The sequence below is a fragment of the Falco peregrinus genome, chromosome 1 (assembly GCF_023634155.1).
Source record: "Falco peregrinus isolate bFalPer1 chromosome 1, bFalPer1.pri, whole genome shotgun sequence".
NCBI lineage: Eukaryota > Metazoa > Chordata > Aves > Falconiformes > Falconidae > Falco > Falco peregrinus.
Genome location: NC_073721.1, coordinates 66,601,789 through 66,622,230, shown reverse-complemented (window position 1 = coordinate 66,622,230; position 20,442 = coordinate 66,601,789). Strand labels below are relative to the sequence as shown.

The 20,442-nt window shown below is 48.2% G+C and overlaps 1 protein-coding gene across 1 annotated transcript; it reads right to left on the bottom strand.

Annotated features, from left to right (window-relative positions):
• Positions 1–215: 215 nt before the first annotated feature.
• TMED10 (transmembrane p24 trafficking protein 10) lies at positions 216–16,253 on the bottom strand. The gene is made up of 5 exons (XM_055808040.1): positions 15,975–16,253; positions 11,780–11,900; positions 7,236–7,309; positions 2,941–3,067; positions 216–2,483 (listed from the first exon to the last, which is right to left on the bottom strand). The coding sequence occupies exons 1-5, from the start codon at positions 16,197–16,199 to the stop codon at positions 2,362–2,364; spliced, it is 669 nt and encodes a 222-aa protein (XP_055664015.1). The 5' UTR covers positions 16,200–16,253; the 3' UTR covers positions 216–2,361.
• Between the last annotated feature and the right edge of the window lie 4,189 nt (positions 16,254–20,442).

Genomic DNA, 20,442 nt, shown 5'->3' with positions numbered 1-20,442 from the left:
GAAGTCTCTGCAGCCGGTACCTTTCCCAGGTCAGAATTCTCAAATTCTTTAGAAATTAACTGTTGCTACAGCAACCCAAAGGCTTGCAGGGGGGGGTGGCGATGGTGGGTGTCTGTGTACTTGCTGCTTCCTGCGACACATCAGCTTGTAGGAAACGGCAGCTGGTAGGAATGTGCATGTAAGAGGACAAGACTCACACGGACAACTGTGGTGGGTTGGTTTTCCCCAAAGAAATTTTATTTGAGAAAGTTGACAAAAATCCCCCAACCAGTCATTACAGGTAAATCCACACCAGTCCCCCGCACCTGCTCCCCAGTAACCATACCAGTACAGTGAAGATCAAAACGTAACACCAGAACAATGACACTGTAACAGTCACCTGGGGAACTTAAGGCCTCACCACCATTTTTAAGATACAGATATCTTTGTACTCAGATAAGGACGGGGAGAAGATATCAAAACAGACAAGACTGGAAAAGCCCCTTTCTTGTACTGTCTTTTCAAGTTATATAAAAACAAAAGCAGAACCTTAACAGATCTACAGGCTTCAAACTGTAGGACCTTAAACTACCTTCAAATGACTTCTGTAATTCAGTCCTGTGGCATCACTGCTGTTCTGCACTATAACAGCTTTCAAAAACATACAAGGATAAAATTGATGCAAGGGCAGAGGAGTGGATGTGGATTCTTAATATGGCTTTATCAAAAAAGAAACAAATTAAAAGCAATCTAAGCACTTAGCGGTGGAACTAACAACTCCAGTAACTTCGCAATGGCAAAGGGGAGGGAAAATACTAATGTATTTAGATGACGAGAGGTCGTCTTTTCATCCTCTTTCCCATCGCCTCCCCCCAGACAACCATCTCCTTCCCAGCAACAGATCAGATTCAGGTCAGAAATCATAAATCCATGTTTTCAGAATGGTAGGCCAGGCCCAGGGCCATGACAACCCCTTCCCTAGCCAGAAGTGTCTAGGCACATGACACCAGAATGCTGTGCTGCTGAACCATTTGCACTGAAGGAATGCAGGGAAGGTGAAAGAATTTTAATCACTGCCTAAAAACTGCAGCAAGTAAGTCCAGGAAGTTAACCTGCCTGTTTTTTCCCAGCCTGGCTTATTTAACATCATGCCATCTGGATGGCTGAGAAACGACAAGAAGCTACTTGCTCTCTCTAGTACCGCAAAGGAGAATAACAATTACATTAAGGGCACAGTTCAGACTCCCCCAGACATAGAATTAGCCTATTCCTACCCTGTACTGCTTTTCTGAGTTCATCCACATTCTTCCAACTCCTCTGCCAACCTGCAAGGCACCCTTGCACCCTCAGAGCTCAACACAGGGTACAGGCCCTCGTATTTCATGTGAGCAGCAGCCCACTTGGCTTTGAGGTCTCAAAAACGAGGTCCAGCCAGCTGCCTGCTGGATAAACACTACACTGTTAGATAAGAAAAGTCTCCTGCTCAATGTAAGCCCAAGTTTTGCAGCACAACCTGCTCCTATTTGCTCTGTGACTGTATCTAATGGAGGCCTCCCGTCTGCTACACAAAAGGCCGTCCCTGACCAAGGCTTTCAGGAAAGCTGCTGCACCATTTCAGAACAAGAGAGGCAAATCCAAGACAAACATGTGGAGCAAGGGCAGGACCAAGGCTGGACAGCTTATCTGAGCAAAAGCAGGCTTCTCCTTTCCAAGCTCAAACACGCTCCCAAGCCCTACTTCCAAGGCTCCCCTTCCTCCAGGCTGAACCACCGTATGCTCGAGTGCCCTGACCCGTCAGCACAGACACCAGCTCCCACAGGGAGAAACACAGAGGTCCACGACAGGGACCAAACCTTGGACCTCCCTCTATCCTCAGGCCCTGCTGGAATGATGAATCCTATCGCTTTGTACTCACCTCCATTTGCACAGGGCTTAGATCCCGGCTGGTCAGAACAGGGAATGTCCCACTCTGCCCTGGTGCCCACTGCATGGCACCTAAAGAGCTCAGCAGGGTCAAGTGGCTCAGAGTAACACTACAGTCACAGACAGATGGGAGACATCATCAAGCCAAGATTATAAAAGGAGAACAGACAGCGCAAAAAACTTGCTGCAGCTGTCGTGGAAACATCTTTTTTTTTATTTAATCACTGCCCCAAGAATACCCAAACCCATCAAAACCTCCCCCACCCTCAACATCCAACAGGATTTCACAAGTCCCCCGTTGCCTCCAACGTTTAGGTTCCCCTCCCCCTTTAGGGTCCAAGTTCCTGCAGAAAAGCTCCAGTCAGTGGGTATCATCTGTGAGATGGCTCCAGGGGGCCACAGCTGGGTCCCAGCGGTGTCCAGCTGGGTCTGAGAGGAGGGGGAGGAGGACTTGCTCCTTTACTCAATCAGTTTCTTGGCCTTGAAGAAGCGACGCAGGTAGAAAACCTGCCAGGTGGCCAGTCCGATGAGACAGCACATGGAGAAAATGCTGAAGTACAGAACCCGGGTGTTTGTTGACTCTGAAACAGACAATATACCATTGCACAGGAGCCTGCATCACAGGATGTGCCTCAAGAGAGCAAAGTTCCCAGGATTTCCTCTCTCCACCCTTCGAAGGCAAGGTATCATACAGCACGAAGGCAAGGGCACCCAAGCACCAGCAGTACTCAGTAAACACAGAGGGAACAAGAAGGATAATGAGAGAGAACAAGGTGAAACTGTGGTCAGTGGGCAACATTAAATGGTACAGAGTAACCCACATTCAGGATGGAGAAAGAAATTCTGGAGGTGGGACACACGAGACTCAGTGATTGCTTCAGAAGGAGAGAAGTATCAGCAGGTTTCCCTTACTAGGAACAGAAGGGACAGAGACCGCTACAAGGGCTTGCTCTCCAAATGCTGTGCTAGTAACACCCCGCAGAAGTAAGTAAGGGGTCTTAGAGCTCCATCCCTCTGAAGGAGCACACAGTCTCTTACCATTCGTGTCCCTCATCTCTTCTTCTCGTTTCTTCATATAAGCAAAGTCATTAACAATGGACTCTGAAAGATCTTCCAGGCGCCTCAGTTCTACTTCCAGAGGCTTCAACTTCTCCACTTTAGCAATCTAGAAAACAGAAGAGTCAGGCAATCACTGAGCCAAAACCAAAAGCTCCCCCACATGGGTTTTTACTGCCAGTTTGAACCACTCCTCCTCACACACTACAAATCTGGGACATCCTTCCCCCAGGGAAGCACCTCTACAAGCCAGAAATTACCACTGCATAAAACACTATCACTTCTCCCACCTGTTCTCTGAAACACACTTTCCTACTACCCCTCCTACACAACGGAGGAGCACAGCATGCCTACAAGCACATTTCTTCCTTATTCAGCCTAACGTTAGCTTATTTACAGCTGACTTCTGAGGAGTGGGTAGAAGAGCCTGCCACATGACTAAACCTCCAGTGAATAGAAATCAGAGTGAGATATAGGTGACTAACTTACATACGCATACGATACTGTTCTATAGGCACACAGGATATTAGCACCGAGACTCACCGTTGCCACACGCCCCAGAAAGCAGCCTGATTCCCAGTAGTAATAAAAGCGCAATGGTTTGATTACACCCACGAGAGCTCAGGGCTTTTTTCATCACTTACGACTGACAACCTCAAGGGCTGCATAGGCTCTAGGTAGGGACCACGCCGCTACGAAGTGCTCCATCTGCCTCAAGCCACCAGGTGGCGCTGCTGGAATACGTATGGGACAGGCTGCCACCGAGCCAGTTGAAGAAGGAAAAAGAAAAATACACTTCCCTCATAAAAGCTGGTTTTAGAGGACATCATTTTTGCGCAGCACAGGCAACCCACAGTCCTACAAGTCACAGGGTTTTATCCAAAAAAGAAAAGTCCACAGGAAATACAGTTAGAAAGCATGGTCCACAACAGCAGCTATTTAAAGTTGGATGTGAAAACATGTGTGCCTTCACCCGTCCTGGCTGTAACCTGACTACACATTATGTAAAATCTGTGACACAAGGACATTGCTCAAAGGAAGCTAGCTGCAACTCCTGCCACTGCTACAGCATGGAGTTTGAGTAACTCTGGTCCTTGCATAGAATTTGCTGCTATTGCCAAGAAGTGACAGGCACCTGCCATGAAGGCTAGATGCCGTTGTCCCCAAGTAATGCAGCAGAAGAAAGACGTGCTACAGGAAACTACAGAAAGCACATGGACACCTGCAGCTCACCAACGGTCTCACAGCCACACAGAATTACTCAGACATAAGCCACAGGACAGCATCTCTCAGTGGTCTGTGCTGACAGGCAGGCAACAGGGTGCCCAGGGTGCAAGCATCACCAAAACACCACTTCCAGAGGCAGCTGCCTGGGTGTCAGAGCCCACCTGAGGAGATGCTCGGGACCAGGCCAGTGCTAGCTGATCAGCTGTTTCACTGAAGGGTCTTCACATGACACACGTATCCTGGCAAGCAGCAAGCCATCAAGCAGTCATCTGAGGCTTTTTATGCTGAGGTGAGCTGTATATTACAGCTTTGCCTGCACGGCAGTGTCAATTTGGTGAACATTTGTGAGGAGAGATAGGAAAGGGGAGGTTAAACCCCTGCTGCTTTCTAGTGGCCTGGACACATACCTGCCAGCAGGGCTTTGCTGAAAAACTCGCACCCGTTTAAGCATGCCTATGGCCCAGACTGCTGAGGAAGCTAGAGCAGCAGGTCTGTAACACACACAAAGACTCAGGCAGCTCTACTGACAAGAGAGCCCCACACTGACCAGCTCCACGATGTTCCTGGAGGGCACCTTTCCTCATTCACAGAAGGCTATAAAGGTTCCACTGGGGAAAAACAAGGCTTGTCTGCTGCATCCTGCATCCATCCCTTCAGCTGCTCTTAATAGGTGTAGCTAGGATCATCTGATAGCTACTTGTAGTGCTGCGTGCACTCTGAAATGCACATCCCGGAACCTCTTTCGTCCCTAGAGAAGCCAATATGCACAGCTGCTCCAAGGGATTTTTGTAAAAAGCCCACCAAGCACTTGTGATGATGGAACACCATCATCCTAGAATGAACATCTGAACCACCAGAACTGACATGACAACTCCACTAACTCCTCAGGGGCCACTCAAAAATCTGTCAAAGCCTAACTCTCTTCCTAGCATAGGAAGAGACACACTGTAGCCAAGAATTGACAAGGAACAGCTGATCTGGAAAGGAACCCAGATCACCAAGCCTTCTTGGTGCCCTCTGAAAAGTCTTTTCACTCTTCCCTACCTTCATTTCTACTTATCAAATACAGAAAGTTATTCCTCCCTACCCCAGAGAACTAAGGTATAACATTGCCATGCAGTTAGCTTTTCTAACCCAGCTCACTCTCCAAGGTGCTTTGCTCCAAGAATGTCCAGATCTATGAAAGCTTATAAAGCCAGACTTGGATGTTACCCCTCTTCTAACTGCATGTATCCATGCACAAGCAGGGTATCAGTGACCCTCGTTCAACTCCCCCCATCAAGTCTCCTTGCAGCAATTCAACAAGAACAACTCAGGACAGAAGACAGGTCATTGGCACCTTGCAGCACACGAACATCACAAGCAAAAGGCTCAAAAAGGCATCAATTCCAGGAAACCTGAGCAACAGGCCTGCCCTCTGAGGCCTTACAGCAACCAGTCAAGTCAAAACCCACAAATACTACAGCAACCTGGGGAGAGGGAATAAAAAAAAAAGAAAACAGACTGCAAAGCAGTGTGGCTAAACATCTGTAGCAGCTGTGCAAACATTAAACCAGTCTGAGTCCTTTGCAGACATGCTGCTCAACAAGGCTCAACACAGTCTGCCCCTCTGAGAGATCTTCACAAGTCAAGGACGCTTGCCAGTGCTGCCAAGATCTCCATTTGGTATCAGGTGGGACTGCAAATCTAAATTCTTCTTTTCTCACATTTGTCTGTGGACCTTTTCCATTGATCTAACTAAGCTGACATGCATAATGGATATTTAGTTTTATTCCAAGACAATTTTATCAGTACAAACAGTGAGCATGTAGATATACAGTCATAGGAGAACCTTTCTGCACAGGCACAACACTTCTAGGTGGTGCTACAGTAATATAACTCAGAATATGCTGTGGGGTTGTATTTAAAGAGATTCTGTAAATGCAGTCACCATAATTCTCCCACTTATGCTCTATGGGGTCATCCCATAAGATTTCAACATCTTGTAATCCTTTAGTAGCGGGTTGCCAGACAGCTGGTGCAATGATTGCTCTGCTCTTCCCTGACCCCAAGTGCTTTTTTACTCCCCACGTAGGATGTGCTCTAGACTGACTTCAGCCATGCAGGACCAGCTAGCCCAAAGCTCAAAAAGATACAAAAACTCCAGCATTACCATCTCAGAAATTTTTCTTTTTCTAACTGGCACCATAAACAGCATCCTCTGCTACCCACTGTCCTCCCTAAGGCATGTTCCATGCTTTTGTGCACAGCAGACACACAATCACTTGCAGGAATCTTTCTCTGCCAACAACTCTCATTTTCTCAGGCACAGGCTCTGTGCTGGGGGCTCACTGACCCTGAATTCTAGTAAGCCAAAAACATAGTAGCAACCATCAAAATTCAGCATCCAAACCAGCCAGGACTGTTCCAGCCACAAAGCAGCTGCTATTCCACAAAGCTGGCTCTTGGGTCTAAGAAAACTATGTCCTCTTAAGATGGAAACATTTAGGCTTTATGCCTATTTGCAATGTCACGCCTTCAAACCAAACACCCATTTCACACCAGCTGTTAGTCTGCCAAACACCTTTATGTTGATACACTGCCAGTTCTTCGAAACGCACAGGCGCCATTTCAGGGCTGTTGAGCTGGGACGTCTCACAGTCGGGAAGGTAAGAACAGTAACATCACAACTTGACCTTTAGGAGGATCTGATATTAACCTAAAATGCCCTCCGCTGCTGGGGCTTGGGAAACTTCACATCTCCGTATCTTGTTGCTTCTGATGCCTATGCCCAGAAGCTGGGTCATGCTGTCCTAGCAAAGAAATTCACACATTAGGCTCCAGTTCCCAGAGTAGAGAATTAATTTCAGTTGATGTTTGTCTTTTTTTTCCCCCCCCCTTTTTTTTTTCCTCTCTCCTAACACACAAAGCTTCACTGGAATTGTAGGTTGCGGACAGGCTTTCATCACCACTGGGAAAACAGCTTCCCATCATGAGCCCCAGATCTACAAATGGCATCACGTGAGTGCTGGGAAAGGGGAGCCTGCAGTGCAGGCAGCCAGGGGACATACCTCCTCGTAGTTCTTTGCTTCAACTCCATGCTTCATGTCCAGAATCACGAGCTGGTCCGGCATCCTCCCTGTTCCTGGAAGCATAATGAAAGGATTCATTGTGTGAAACATTCAGCCTGCCAGGAAATCACCAGCTCTCCCCACCACAGAGGAAGAGCTCACAATATCCCTCCCCTCCCTCCATGTCTGCAGCTAACTGCGGAGGCAGCACAGTCCAGCCTAAAAATACAGAGACTTCACAATAAATCCTGACTGTAGGAGAGCCTCCCAAAGATAATGAGAACAAGCTGTAACTAAAAGCACTAAATGTGTGTAGGATGCAAATCACTGTAAAAACTGCAGAGGATTAGAAGATGAATACCAGCTGCTATGAGACAGCCTGGTGAAAAACAAGTCACTAGAGGGACAGATATTCAACTGGGAAGCCCACGGTCCTCCTAGCAGGAAGCGCACCGGCAACTTGTCAAGGTTACTGGGGTTGCAAATGATTTTCCATCCAAAGGAGCAGAAGGTAAACTGCTCCAATTGAGGAATATGGCATATGGGGACTACTGACCCTTGCATGCTGCAGTGTTTGTAGAAACGAAGGCAATCCCTTTACCAGCATATCTTTTCAGGGAAAGAACAGCTCAGATGGCGGAGATCCACACTGCTAACGCAAACCCTGAGATGGCAGAGGCTTCTGAAGCTGAGAAAACACCACTTCAGAGAACTGCCAGCTGAAGTTGCACAAACAGCGCGTAGAATAAGGCTGCAGTCAACAGCACAGCAGGTATCTTTTAAGGCTGTAGCCCCCAAGCTAGAGACACCTATGGCCAATAGGTTCTTCTGACTGTCATATCTGAGAACATTCATAAGAAAATTTTATTTTTATATATCTATATATATATATAGGATAGGCATACAACATACCCCAAAGAATGCAGCACATCATCTGACCCAAGTATGATCCCACTATACCACCCACCAAGGAAATGTCTGTACATAACACATTCCCAAATCCCAGCACTTTGTCCATACAGTTGTCCTCAGCTGGCTGCCAGCAAAACACCAAGTCCGAATTCACTTATACTATGAATTTCAGAGTCTTTATCCAGGATCACGTCCAATACTCACACTCTACTTTAATTTGTTTGTGGACTGAGGGAATGTCCATCTGGCAAACTCCTAAATGTACAGGTTACACTGGGTCACTCCAGTCATAGCTAGGAAGATACTCCCGGTCTTCAATACAACATCCCCAATTTTCTCTCTACCCACTGAACAGCTCCTCAACACCAGACCAGAATCACCTGTACCACTAGCAGAACACAGAATAACCTACTGACAAGGTGGTCCCTATCAACTACAAACTGTTCCTTAACTTTCAGGAGCTCAAAATTCAAACCCAGTTATGTAAGAGCCCAACAGATAGATCGGGATTAGGATGGCATTTTTTATTTTCTTATGAAAGACCGGTTACTGTAAGAACAAATTAAAATCCCTACGCTGTTCTTTAACAGACAGGCTGTAGACAACCACCCAGTGCTCCTGTCTCCAACCACAAGTTTTGACCGCTTGTGCCATACATATACCAGCACGCCTGGAGACTGGCAGGTAGGGCAGCCAACAGTAGCTGGAGAAGAAAATTCAAAGCACACAGTTCAGCAAGAGGTTTTTTTTAAAGTTGTTTAAATTACAGCAACTTGGATGGAGAGCTGGAGCTTCCAGGAAGAGATGAGAAAGATGAAAAGGCTAGTGAACAGGAGAACAGAACTGGAAGGATTAATTTGTCAGGCTGGAACAGAGAGCTGCCAAGAGGCAGTAAGAAACCAGAAGAGCTGCTGGGTGCAAAGGGATGGAAAGCAGACATTCCAAAAGAGGTTAATGTTGTCAGGGACTGGCCTGGAAAAAGTCAAGCTGCTCTTCTATGAGTTTACTGAGCCCAGGGCACTAAGCAGCTCCCTTCATGCCCATCAGATCCTCAGTAACTCCCTGCTCCTCCTGCTCACCAGAGCAGCCTGAATCAGCAGCAAAGAGAAAAACAGTTAAATCCCAGAGATCCTGAACTAAACTGATACCTACTTCCCACAGGAGGTCTTCAAGAGATCATCTCACATGAGCACAGAACTGTTTCCAGGGAGATTAGGGGAGCTCCTAATTTGCAAAGTCAGTGGAAAACCACGATGGTTGAACTGGACGTCAGAAAATTTTCCCACAGAAATTCCAGAAAAAAAATAAGCCATAACACTCTTAAGAAAATTTGCAAAGAGACAGATTATAGAAGGAGCAAAGAGATAGAGCTTAGCACGCAGGCCCTACAGGGGAGCACGTAGCAAGGCCAGGCTGTCTGTCTCGGAGATTAGCATACAGTGGGAGAGTAAGCATGTCTGGGAACAGAGTACTGCTCAGGAAGACAGGATTCTTCCACGGTGGAAGAGGAGGGAAAAAGCCTGTCATGCAAACCCCCAAAGCTCCAAAAAGCACCCTAAGAACTCCTCCACTCTGATAAGGTGGACCTTCTAAACAGGACCTCCTCCTCACTTCCTCTTCCTCATTTCTGTGGTTAGGGATTGAGAAATCCCAGTTGCTTAGATCCCTCGGGTCCCAACGGCTCTGGGCTTCCTCTGCCAACAGTTTTTCTCTTCCAGTCCTCCACCAACATCCTCCTTGGCTGCCGCACAAGTCCTGACCACTTACTTGAGACTGTGGGGGGAAAAACCCAAAACCTTTAAAGAGAAACATGGGGATAAAACAGCACTTGGTCAGTTCCCCCATTCCCATGCTGACCTTACAGAGGAAACCATGCGCTTCCCTGTGACGTGGTTACTTCTCCCACAGTACCTTAACCAAGTCCTGCAGATGATCAAGCCTCACAGCACTGCCTCCCTTACTTTAATACTGCCTTGATTTCCAGCACAGGCATGGGAAATCTGAAGATACTCACCATGCAGCATCTCTCTCTAGCAAGGCAGTACTGGGGTACCTGGGTCCAAAAAGAAACTGCCAGCTTGGAGGCCCCTAAAGAGAAAGCCTGCAGAAGAGGATCCAGCTGCTCAATTGAACAGCTCTAGATTTTGGCACCTCAACGCCCCACTGGTCATCAGGCAGAAGCTGCATTTAGAAATGTTTTATCCTCATCAGTACTGAAAGCTTTCAAACAAACTTGCAACAATACAAGGGAGCCAGAGAACAAATATTTGCTACAACCCAAGGAGCTATAAGGGGCCCAGCCTAGGCAAGAAACCCCTGGTCATAAGCCCTGAAATAAGAGTCTAGACAAACTAAAGAAAGAAGCCTTTCCCACTTCAGTGTGTGATCGCAGGGAAGCTATGAAAGGTTCTGCAGGACTGTCTGGAGACTTCCCAAATACCCAGGTGTCGGACAGTAAATAGCACGAGTGACTCCTAGATGAGTCATTAGTGCCTGCATGTCTCGATGTGTTAAGGAGCATTTGGAAGCCCTACTTCTGGAGTGAAGTAAAAGCAAAATCATGAACATTTGGGGTCACTGCCTTATCTATAAAACGCTATAGAAGAGGTGTTACACACCAGATCCCTCCCAATCCCAACAAAAATGACAGCCTTCTCTTTCTGGAAAGTTCTCTTCAACTTGCAAACTATTTGCATTTTATACGTGGAACAGAACACCAAAAGAGAGGCTGCCTTTCAACAGGTATGAGGAATGCTGCTAGTGACTGCTCCGTGAAATGCTCTGAGATCTTATAGGGTAAGACCTAAGAAGAACTGGCTCCAGGGAGCAGAACTCCGAAAGCAACTGTGAAAATATGTGAGCACCTACAAACTTACATGCACTCACACCACCGCAGATGAGACTGGAGCCCACGTGTTCACTGTTTTCAGCACATTTTTCCTTAAGTTGAGCCCAGCCACTCAAAGCAGCACATGCGTCACACTCACAGGAAACGAGCGCTGAGATCGTCAGGCAACCATCCCTGCAGCACAAATGCAAGGCTGACGTTCTGCTCATTTCCCCTTCCCTTTATTGACCGCTTAAGAGAGCAGTTGCGGGTGCAAACAAAGGCCACGTTCTCTATACACACACTCCCCCCAACCCCAGAAAACAGTTGCTAACCTAACACAGAATTGCTGCCAAGTATGCATTGTGGAGAGATCACGTTCCACCAAATGGGGAGAGATGGTCAGCTGGGGAGAAAGACAGGGTCCTGAAGACGATGGCATCCTGCTCTGTCCTGGCTCGACTGCAAGATGGGGAGAAGCATGAAATGGGCAAAAGAGAAGTGGTTTGATCCCCAGTACTGCCACTCACTGCAACTGTGGTGACCTCCGTGGGAGGAACACGCAATTCCCCTTTCAGATGAAACCCAAGCGCTCTACATGACAGCCAGAGAATTTTACTTTACTTCAAATGCAACACCGACAGAGATATTCTGCAGTGAGCCTACAGCCTCCTGAAAATCAGCTTTAAGAGTCAAACAGCATTTTGTGGGCCACACTCAGTATCACTACCCCTAAACTGCACATCTATGTGAGCTTGATCAGAAACTAGATAGAAGCAGCCAACAGACCTTTCACTGCACTTACCTACGGGAAGCTTGCTCTCAAAGCAGGCCTCAAACATATCATAGTCTTCAGTGGTGAAGGCAAACTTGCCTTTAGTGGCATCCTCCTTGGCATACAGGATGTGCCCAGCAGAGTCAGTTATCTGTAAGAGACAACAAGGGTAAGAAACACGGTGCTTCACCACCACGGGCTCACACTGCCCATACAGGAAGGGTTCTCCTAGCCTCCCCCCTAGATCTGCTACTTTCTCCTTTCAGCAGTTTCCCTCCTTCCTTGCAACTGTATGAATTCCTCCCCCCCTCATCCCTGTTCCAGGAGCTGCAAAAATCAAGAGTGCCTCTAAGGTAAATTACTCTTAAACAAAAAAACAAAAAAAAAAAAAAAAAGGAAAAAAAGCAATCAACCAACCAAAAAAACCCCAAAACCGAAAACCACACTAATTCCTCTTCCTCCTATAACCTCCGAATACAGAATACATTTAGGAACTCTAGCTGAACCAAACCGTTATTCACTGCCTTCATTTTGCACACACAATTCATAAATTCCCATAGCAACAGAGATATGGAGAAGCCTTACGGGACAAAAAAAAATAAAATAAAATAAAAAATCATTCCCCAGAAGATGAAATGGAGAAGGGCACATCCATTCCTCTCAAAATGAACCACCAGTGTGGCCCCGAGTTATACAAGGTTTGGGTGCCAAGATCCATAAAAGCAGCCACTCCAGGACAATTCAGACTACACAGACAGAATAATGACTGCTTTGCACTAAGTCTATGAAATTAACTAAGAATAGGCAAAAACTGTAGAAGGTCTACAAAAATGCTTCAACAAAGAGTAAAAACAAAAACAGAAAACCCAAAGACACACATTTCATGACGCAGACTTGAAAATCATTGTGCTCAATTAAAGGCTCGGTCCAGTTTAAATACTCTGACCGTGGAGAGAGGTAAAAAAAACCCTGAAGGTGTCACAATACTGCATGAGTATCAACTGCGTGTGTTCCACTGGAATGTTTCCCAGTTTCCCTCAACTCTATCCTTCAGCAGGTCTGAAAAAGCATGGGTGCTAAAGTTAGGAGGGGCTTTTGAAAGTCTTAGAGGTGAAGAGACTAAAAAGCTTGGGAATAATTTTAAAGGTACATAAGACAGAAGTACACAAAATAATTTGTGGTATGGAAAAGGCAAGTCAGACATTCTCCTTTACGCCACCTTTCAACAGCAAAACAGCCTTTTTTTACTTGTACAAAGGCCATACAAAAGGGCTATGTACCCAAATTTTTTGTAAGGAAACACTCTTTATTCTTTTAGAACAAGCTTATTAACTCCCTGCCACGGGATACCACTGATGCCAGCAGCCTGCTGGACTTGGAATAGATGCGGACCTTCACATGGATAACGAGAGCTGCTGCATTAGGCAGGAAAAATAAAGCATATAAATCCTCATGCCTCAGGCATAAACCATAGCAGGCAAGACTTCAGGAACAAGCTTCCTCTAGATACAGCTTATCCTGTAATTGCCTGTTACGGGATTTGCTGTAGCTGCCCTGAACCATATGGCATTTGTCAGTGTTGGAGAACAGCGAGGAGCATGGTTCTCCTCCCGCGCTGCCTGCTCAGAGCTCTACCTGTAGTCAAGCGGCGAGCAGATGAAAGCACACCTGCGTAGTCAGGCACGGGCAGCTGTGATGCCAGCCTCCGGCCACAAGCCACCAGACACAAGCCACCTCCTGTCTGGAAGTCACCAGGCTATTGAACACTTGAGCACTCGGCTCAAGTGAGTGAGCCCTACTGGAGGACATGACTGTCCACGTTGGACCACGCAGACACAATGTAAAAGCATGTGTTTTGGTCACCATATGGTGCATGTTACGGAGTGGTCCTGATTAACCAAGATGCTTGATCAGCGTGGTGCCGCATAATCTGCACACTGGGTTCTCCATCCCAAGGCACAAGAACACAGTAAAGCTCTCAAACGTCCCTATTATTTTAAGCACTGTTCCCTTAGGGCTTTGTAGCCACCAGAGCTAATCTTTAGCTAGCAAATATTATGCAGTTTGATCCATTTTTGCCCTTTGCAGCTCTAGCAATAGCCTGCTCACAAACAGAATTCTGGACAGTGTAAGCTCTGCTATCTGCTTTCATCAAAACTGAATAGCATCGCCCAAATCAGCCAAATGCACTGCCCATTCAGCTGGGACGCGGGGGTGGGGGAAGCTGCTAATAGCCCGGCCAGAATGAGTGTGGGGGAGTTGACCTGAAAGGGATTTTTCATTCTATTCTAACGTTATTTACGGTAACGCAATCCCCTACAGACAGGGCATTGTTCACCCTTGACAAACAGCCCGACGGTTCCCCAAACTGCCAGCCTTGACAATGGGGCAGAAGCACATGGCCAGGCCCAAAGGAGACCTCAGCCACACCAACGCTGCCCCTCAGCAGCCAGCTGGCAGAGCCCACGGATTCCTCCCAAACAGAGGGTGCCACTGTTAGTGCTGGGGTATCGCACACACAAAGCTCAGCTCACCAGCAGGAACTCAACTGAGCCCCACCAGAATTAACTACCAACCTCTTCCATGTGGTGGCCCGATCCAGGGGACCGAAGCAGACCATCCAGTGCAGACAGAGAGCCCACCTGCAGACATGATGTCTGAACTAACCTTTCCCCCATCGACCCAAAGACACACCTAGCAGAGGGGTTAGCGCACCAACAATAGGCCCAGCATGTTGGGAGGCCACGGCATATATTAACAAGAAGGAAAGCAAGAACTGCATGAATTATTATTTCTCCTTTGTAGCTTTTTGAACTAGTAAGGACTTTTATTGTAACTGCAAAAAAATAAAAAGAAGAAAAAACCCGCCAAAACCCAAAAAACAACTTCCATGAGCAGTCCTGCCTGGATACTAGCTTCAGCAGCAAAGCCAGACTAAGACCCAAGCATGGGATTCATCGTTTCACCGCCTCCCTAGACAAGTCCTCTGTCATCACCGTGAATTTTGGAAGAGACGGTGTGGGGTCAGTTGACCTAAGAGCAGCCAACCAGAGAACCAGGAGGCCTGACCACCAAGTGTTAAGAGACAGATGGGAACGTGGCAGTCTCAAACACATGCTCCTTACCAGGCAAGTACTACAGCAACATTTTAAGGCATTAAAGCTGCAGGCCTCCACCTATAAACAGACAAGTTTCCTCTTACAAATGATGTAAGAGCAGGAGAACAAGATTTTTAAAAAAGCAAGACTCCAGAAATGGCCTTCTCTAGCCATAACCAAGGACGACTGCCAGTAATGCGAGGCCGTCAGGCGTTTGTAGGCCGACGCTGGAAGGGCAACCTGATTTCAGCAGACCTCAAATACTCACTCAGTAACACTGAGCTCAGAGACTCCCGAGCAGACCGTTCGCTCCCTGTCTGCACACTTTTCGAAGCCTTTGGGCACCCAGACAGAAATAAAAACCAGACAGAAAGCTGTTACCAACTGATGACGTAGCCACGGACCTTAGTGAGTGAGGTGGGAAATGAAGAAAGCCCAGGGAAGGCGGACCGCGGACAGGATTAACGCAAAGTTGTTCTAGTTTTAATAGCTGCTTGTCACATCGGTTAGCGGCATATATTGTGCCGACCCTTCCCCTGTACTCCGCGAAGACGCTTTAGGATTATTTTCCTCGCTGTGGCAACCACCTGCCCCCTTAAATTCCACGCGTGCCGCCAGGCAGCAAGCGTGCCCTCCTGCACGGCCGCGTCGCGTACCGAGCCCCGGTGGCGGAGCACCGGCTGGCCCCGTCCCCGCAGCCTGCTGCTCCTGCCCGCCGTGCCAGGCCGGCCGCGGGACGGGGCCCTGGGAAAGCCACGTCACCGACCGCTTCCCCCGTGCGGTGCCGGTGGCCTCTGGGCGGCCTCGCCCGGCCGCCGCGCAGGGCCCCGGGCACGCAGGTTCCGGGGCGGCCGGGGTCGGCCGCTGCAGCGCGGCTCTGGGGGCAAACCCGTGTACGTGGCTCCAGCCGGCGGAGCCCATGGTCGGGCGAGCGCTGCCCCGGCCCCCCCCGCGCCACGGGCGAGAGGCCGGGCCGCCGCAAGCCCCGCGCGTGGGTCGCTGTCACGCGTGGAAAACGTCACCACCACCCCCCGCCCTGCCCCCGCACGCCGGGGAGGCGGGGCCACGCCGCCCGCCCCGGCCGGCCCCCGCTGCCCCCGCCCCGGCCCGCGTCGCCGCGGCCGCACCTTGAGGTTGGCGGAGGGGCCGGTGGAGGAGCCCGGCGGGGCGCCGATCTCGTACTCGCCCGTGACCAGCGTGTCGCGGTGGATCTCCTCCCGCAGGCACTTCCGCGCCTTGCCCGGCAGCTGGAAGGAGATGGGCCGCGCCGGGCCCACCAGCGCCAGCAGCAGCAGCAGCGCCAGGAGCGGGGCCTGCCCGAGGCGGGGGCGGCCGGGCAGCGGCAGCGGCATGGCGGCGGCTCCGAGTGCGGCAGGCCCGGCCTCCGCCTCCGCCACACGTGACCCGCGCCGCCGCCCGCGTCACGGGGGGCGGGGCTGCGGGGCGGGGCTGCGGGGCGGGGCCTTGGGGCTGGCGGGGCGGGGGCGCCCAGGGCCCGCGGGGTGGGCTGCTCGGTGTCCCCCGGGGGAGGCTGCTCTGGGCTCAGGCGCTGGAGCCCGGCCCTTCGAGCGGGTGTTCTGTTGTTACATCAGTTGTGAATGAAAATAATTCATTAATAACGGAAGATAATGAGTGGCGATCGTTTCTTTCGTTAAAGAATTGAAAAATTATGACAAATCCAAGCGTGCTGCGGGGCGGAGGAGCGGGCTGGGAGCGGACAGGCAGCCTGGATTGCCCAGAGACCTCCAGGCAGCTGAGGTCCTCCCCTGGGAGGTGCACGCGCTGTTTAATTTATGGGTCATCTTAATTTCGGAGTAATTTCCCTCTCAGCTTCTCCAGCCAACAAAATTCCGTTTTATCTGACATCTCGCCTCCTCGCATCAGCACCCTGCAGATACCATACGACAGCAGCAGAGCTGTGCGAGTGGTTTAGCCAGCAAAGAAAATTATGATGATTTTTTAGAGAGACTCCGAGGATGCGATGTTTTCCCTCCCTTTCCAGCATATGCTCAGATCTACCTTTTTCCCCTCTTGGTCTATTTTACCCTTTAGCAACACAGCACTAAAAAGACCCCACCCAGCTCTGCGCCGCTGCTTGGCCCGCACTGCACCACCAGCATCCCTCCGGCCTCAGCCTGGCTCCCCAGGCAAGGACGACAGGGACCACAGGGACAACGGGCACCGGTGGGAGAAGCACCTTGCTGGGGGGGTGACCTGCCTTCACACGGAGCACAGGACGGTTTCCCAGGTGTGCGGTTGTGATCGCCACGGCTGCAGTCAGCTCCGGGCATCACCTGCAAGTACTTGGGTGTGCTGAGATGTAAGGAAGGGCAGGAGGAAAGAAAAAGGCAGTAACATCGCTGGAAAGCAAAAAAGCTCTTCTATTTCTAGTAACTTGAATTTAAAAAAAATACGCCATTGTTTCATTTTTAATTCTTAAACACCTCCAGTCATCTCTCTCCAGGCAAAACATGCCTTTAAGGATAAGCAGTGACTAGGAAGCGGTACAGACTCCGGTCTGAAGTGGCTCACAGCAGCAGTCAGTGCCTGGATGTTCCTGTGCAGACCCAGACAGGCCATGTCACGGCCAGAGCATTTTAAAAAAGTCCTGTGCTTTCACATCCTTGTGCTCATATCTGCCCGACAATACGATGAAGCCATCCATGTGAAGGAAAAGAAACAGAGCCCAACTGTACAGTGAGGGAGTGACCTCCTTGCTTGGCGGGACATAAAGAGAACCCTCACAAAAAAAAAAAAATCCCAACACTAGATCTTTGCCCTTCATTAAATGGCGTGTTAAGGAAACACAGTTTTCCTTAGCAGAGTGTGTATCTTTTACATGAAGGTCAAACGCGCTCAAATATTCAGCTTGTTGCTTTGCTTTATGCTCCACTTTATTGTTTGACATGGGATTTATGGTCACTTGTTGCACATTTCAATAAATCTTTATTTTTCTAATTGGTTCACAAACCTTTCCTTACTTGGACAATTCAATTATTTGGAAACTTCACCTTAAAATAAATATTTAGCTCTTTCTGCAATATGTCAAAGTATTTTTGCATAACAAAAACATTCTTTCCATTGCAGCACTTAAGGCAGAAATAGCTATTATTTCACAAGCTTTAAGAAATATAGATTACTAGAATCTGAAGATATGAAATGTTGTAATGTTGTGCCACAAAATTCCTGATGAAACACGCACAGCACGGCCAATCTCTCTGTGCAGAACATTCCTCATACCAATTATATGTGCCCAGCCTTCTAGCATGTTTAAAACACTCAATAATGCTTTATTGTCTGGGGCAAATATCAGAGAAAGTGGCTCATTCATGTTTAGGTAGCCTCATTTTCTAAAATCAAAGCATGATGTCAAACATCAAAGAGCAAAGATGTTTCTGACTCCAGTCCCTTCCTATTGCGGCTGTTTTGTCACGGTACGTTTTTAGACGAGTTACATTTACGACTGACAAATTTATCCCCCGGTTTCTTTGTAGCCTTCTGTCGTCTGGATGCATTAAGCTAGAAACTGCCATGCAGGCAAGTTCAGATCCAATTCTAAAACCCCATCCGAGATGCTTCAGTGCTTTAGCGTGTTGTGGAAGAAAACAGTGCCGAGCTGCAGCGAGCCTCTTCACAAACCCCAGCTTTTCCCTCTTTAAAGCTCTTAAAACATCCAATGAGGCAATCTTCCTTGAGTGTGCAAAGTAACTTAGAGCAGAGGGGGAAGCATTTTAAGATCATTTCAGCTGCAGATTTAGAAATAACAGTCTTGCAGGGACTTGCCTTAACGTTTCCACATAGTGGAGGCTGGCAAAATGAAACACTTCCTGGAATTCTGAAACACTTCACAGAGGAGAAGGAGAGATTGATAACTTGTTATGCAACTTTCCAGATGAAGCGATGACCTAGTTGAGCTTAATCTGCTGTGTTAAGAGTTGTGGGAGCTCGGCAGTTAGCTGGAGGCAGGTATTTGTTCTCACTGCCGCTAATCCATAGACAAATGGGTGTATCCCCAAAGAAAGTATTACTCTGTCATCACCCAGTCATGATAAACTGTCAAAATTTAAACCATTCTGTTTGAGTATGCCTTTTATATTTCCAAATATCCCTAATGCCGTTTCATTGCTGTCTTGAAAATGAGGAAGATAGCAATGAATTATTCAGCTTTCAGCCCTGTGTTAACGAGGGAGCACTGGAAACCTTTGGGTATCTCTGTGGCTTGAGGCAGCAATGGCCACTGAAGAAAATATGCCCTTTCCCACCACATTTCTGATTTTGTCTCAAATGAAAAAGAAGTTCACAAAGTGTTGGCAGTAGTCAGATTTTGCCATACCAAAATATATCTTTTGTCTACATAAATGGCAGAAAGCAGCACTAATTTGCTGTCTCCGTGAAACAATGTGTATGAATGTGTGTGAATGATGTAATTACAATTTTTATTTTTATTTTTTTACTGTTTCTGCGTCAGCTGCTGTGGCATTTCTGCATTTTCTCCTTTTGGACAATTAAAAGTTGAAACAATTTTCTTCTTAAAAACTATTCTAGACTTACTTTTATGCTCTAATCCTTTTGCATTCTGCCTTGCACCTGGCAATCCACTACAAGCTACTGAGAAACTTCTATAAAAACTACATACGCTTTACGATGCTAATCGCTGTTTTTACTAACCATGCAAAATTATTCATCCACTTCTGGAAAGTGCAAGGCCTCTTCTTTTAAGGGGCTATATTTGAACTCATTGCTGGGATATAACCATCACAGTCACCATCGTGATCACAATCCAGATGGGGATGTTATCCAATTGACTAAAAATAAATCAGTGGGTAAACAGCCATAAAACAGCACTGCACTGCTCTGCCTCCCCTGTGATCCGCCCCAGAGACCCCAGGCACTGTGTGCTGGCCCTATAGCTAAAATATATAGCGCTCGGATAGGAGGTGTGGAACAAAATAACCTTTAGATATCAAGAATCATGTAAGGTAATTCCTTGGAGGAGGCAAACTATTGTTACAATGGATTTATACGTATCTGCTTCCATTTCACCCAGTGACTGAAGTTATTTCTACCTAGTTAAAAATCCTGCAGAAATGTGAATTGGTTTTGCCTAAAATCAAGCGTATGGGGCTTGATCTCAAGCATGAGTTCATTTCAGGCAACAAAACATCCTTCATCAAAGGTAGCCCAGGTTCCATCACGCTCAAACCACGGCGAGGAGGCGAGCGCTCACTATGCTTCTCCCATCTCTCCCCAGTGCTTTGCCGGCTCCCAGGCAGGCTTTTGGCTTTCAAGCAATAGCCTGGCTGGCTCGCAAGGCTCTTTCCCAGCTTCCTAAGGAAATCTCCCCCTTCACTTCACATCAGCTTTCACCTCCTGCCCTTCTGGAGCTCAAGGGGAGCCGGTTCCCCTTCCCACCCCCAGCAGGCAGCCCCAGCCGAAGCTCCGCTCCTCCTGCAGCAGCGTGCACCATGCGAGTCCCCAGCCACGCGGCTCCGCTGGGCTCTCCTGTCTTCCGCATCAGGATGAACTCGCCCAGCAAACACTGATAAAAGAGTCCACCTAGAAACCTCCACCCTCTGCGAGAAGCAGCTGGCTTGC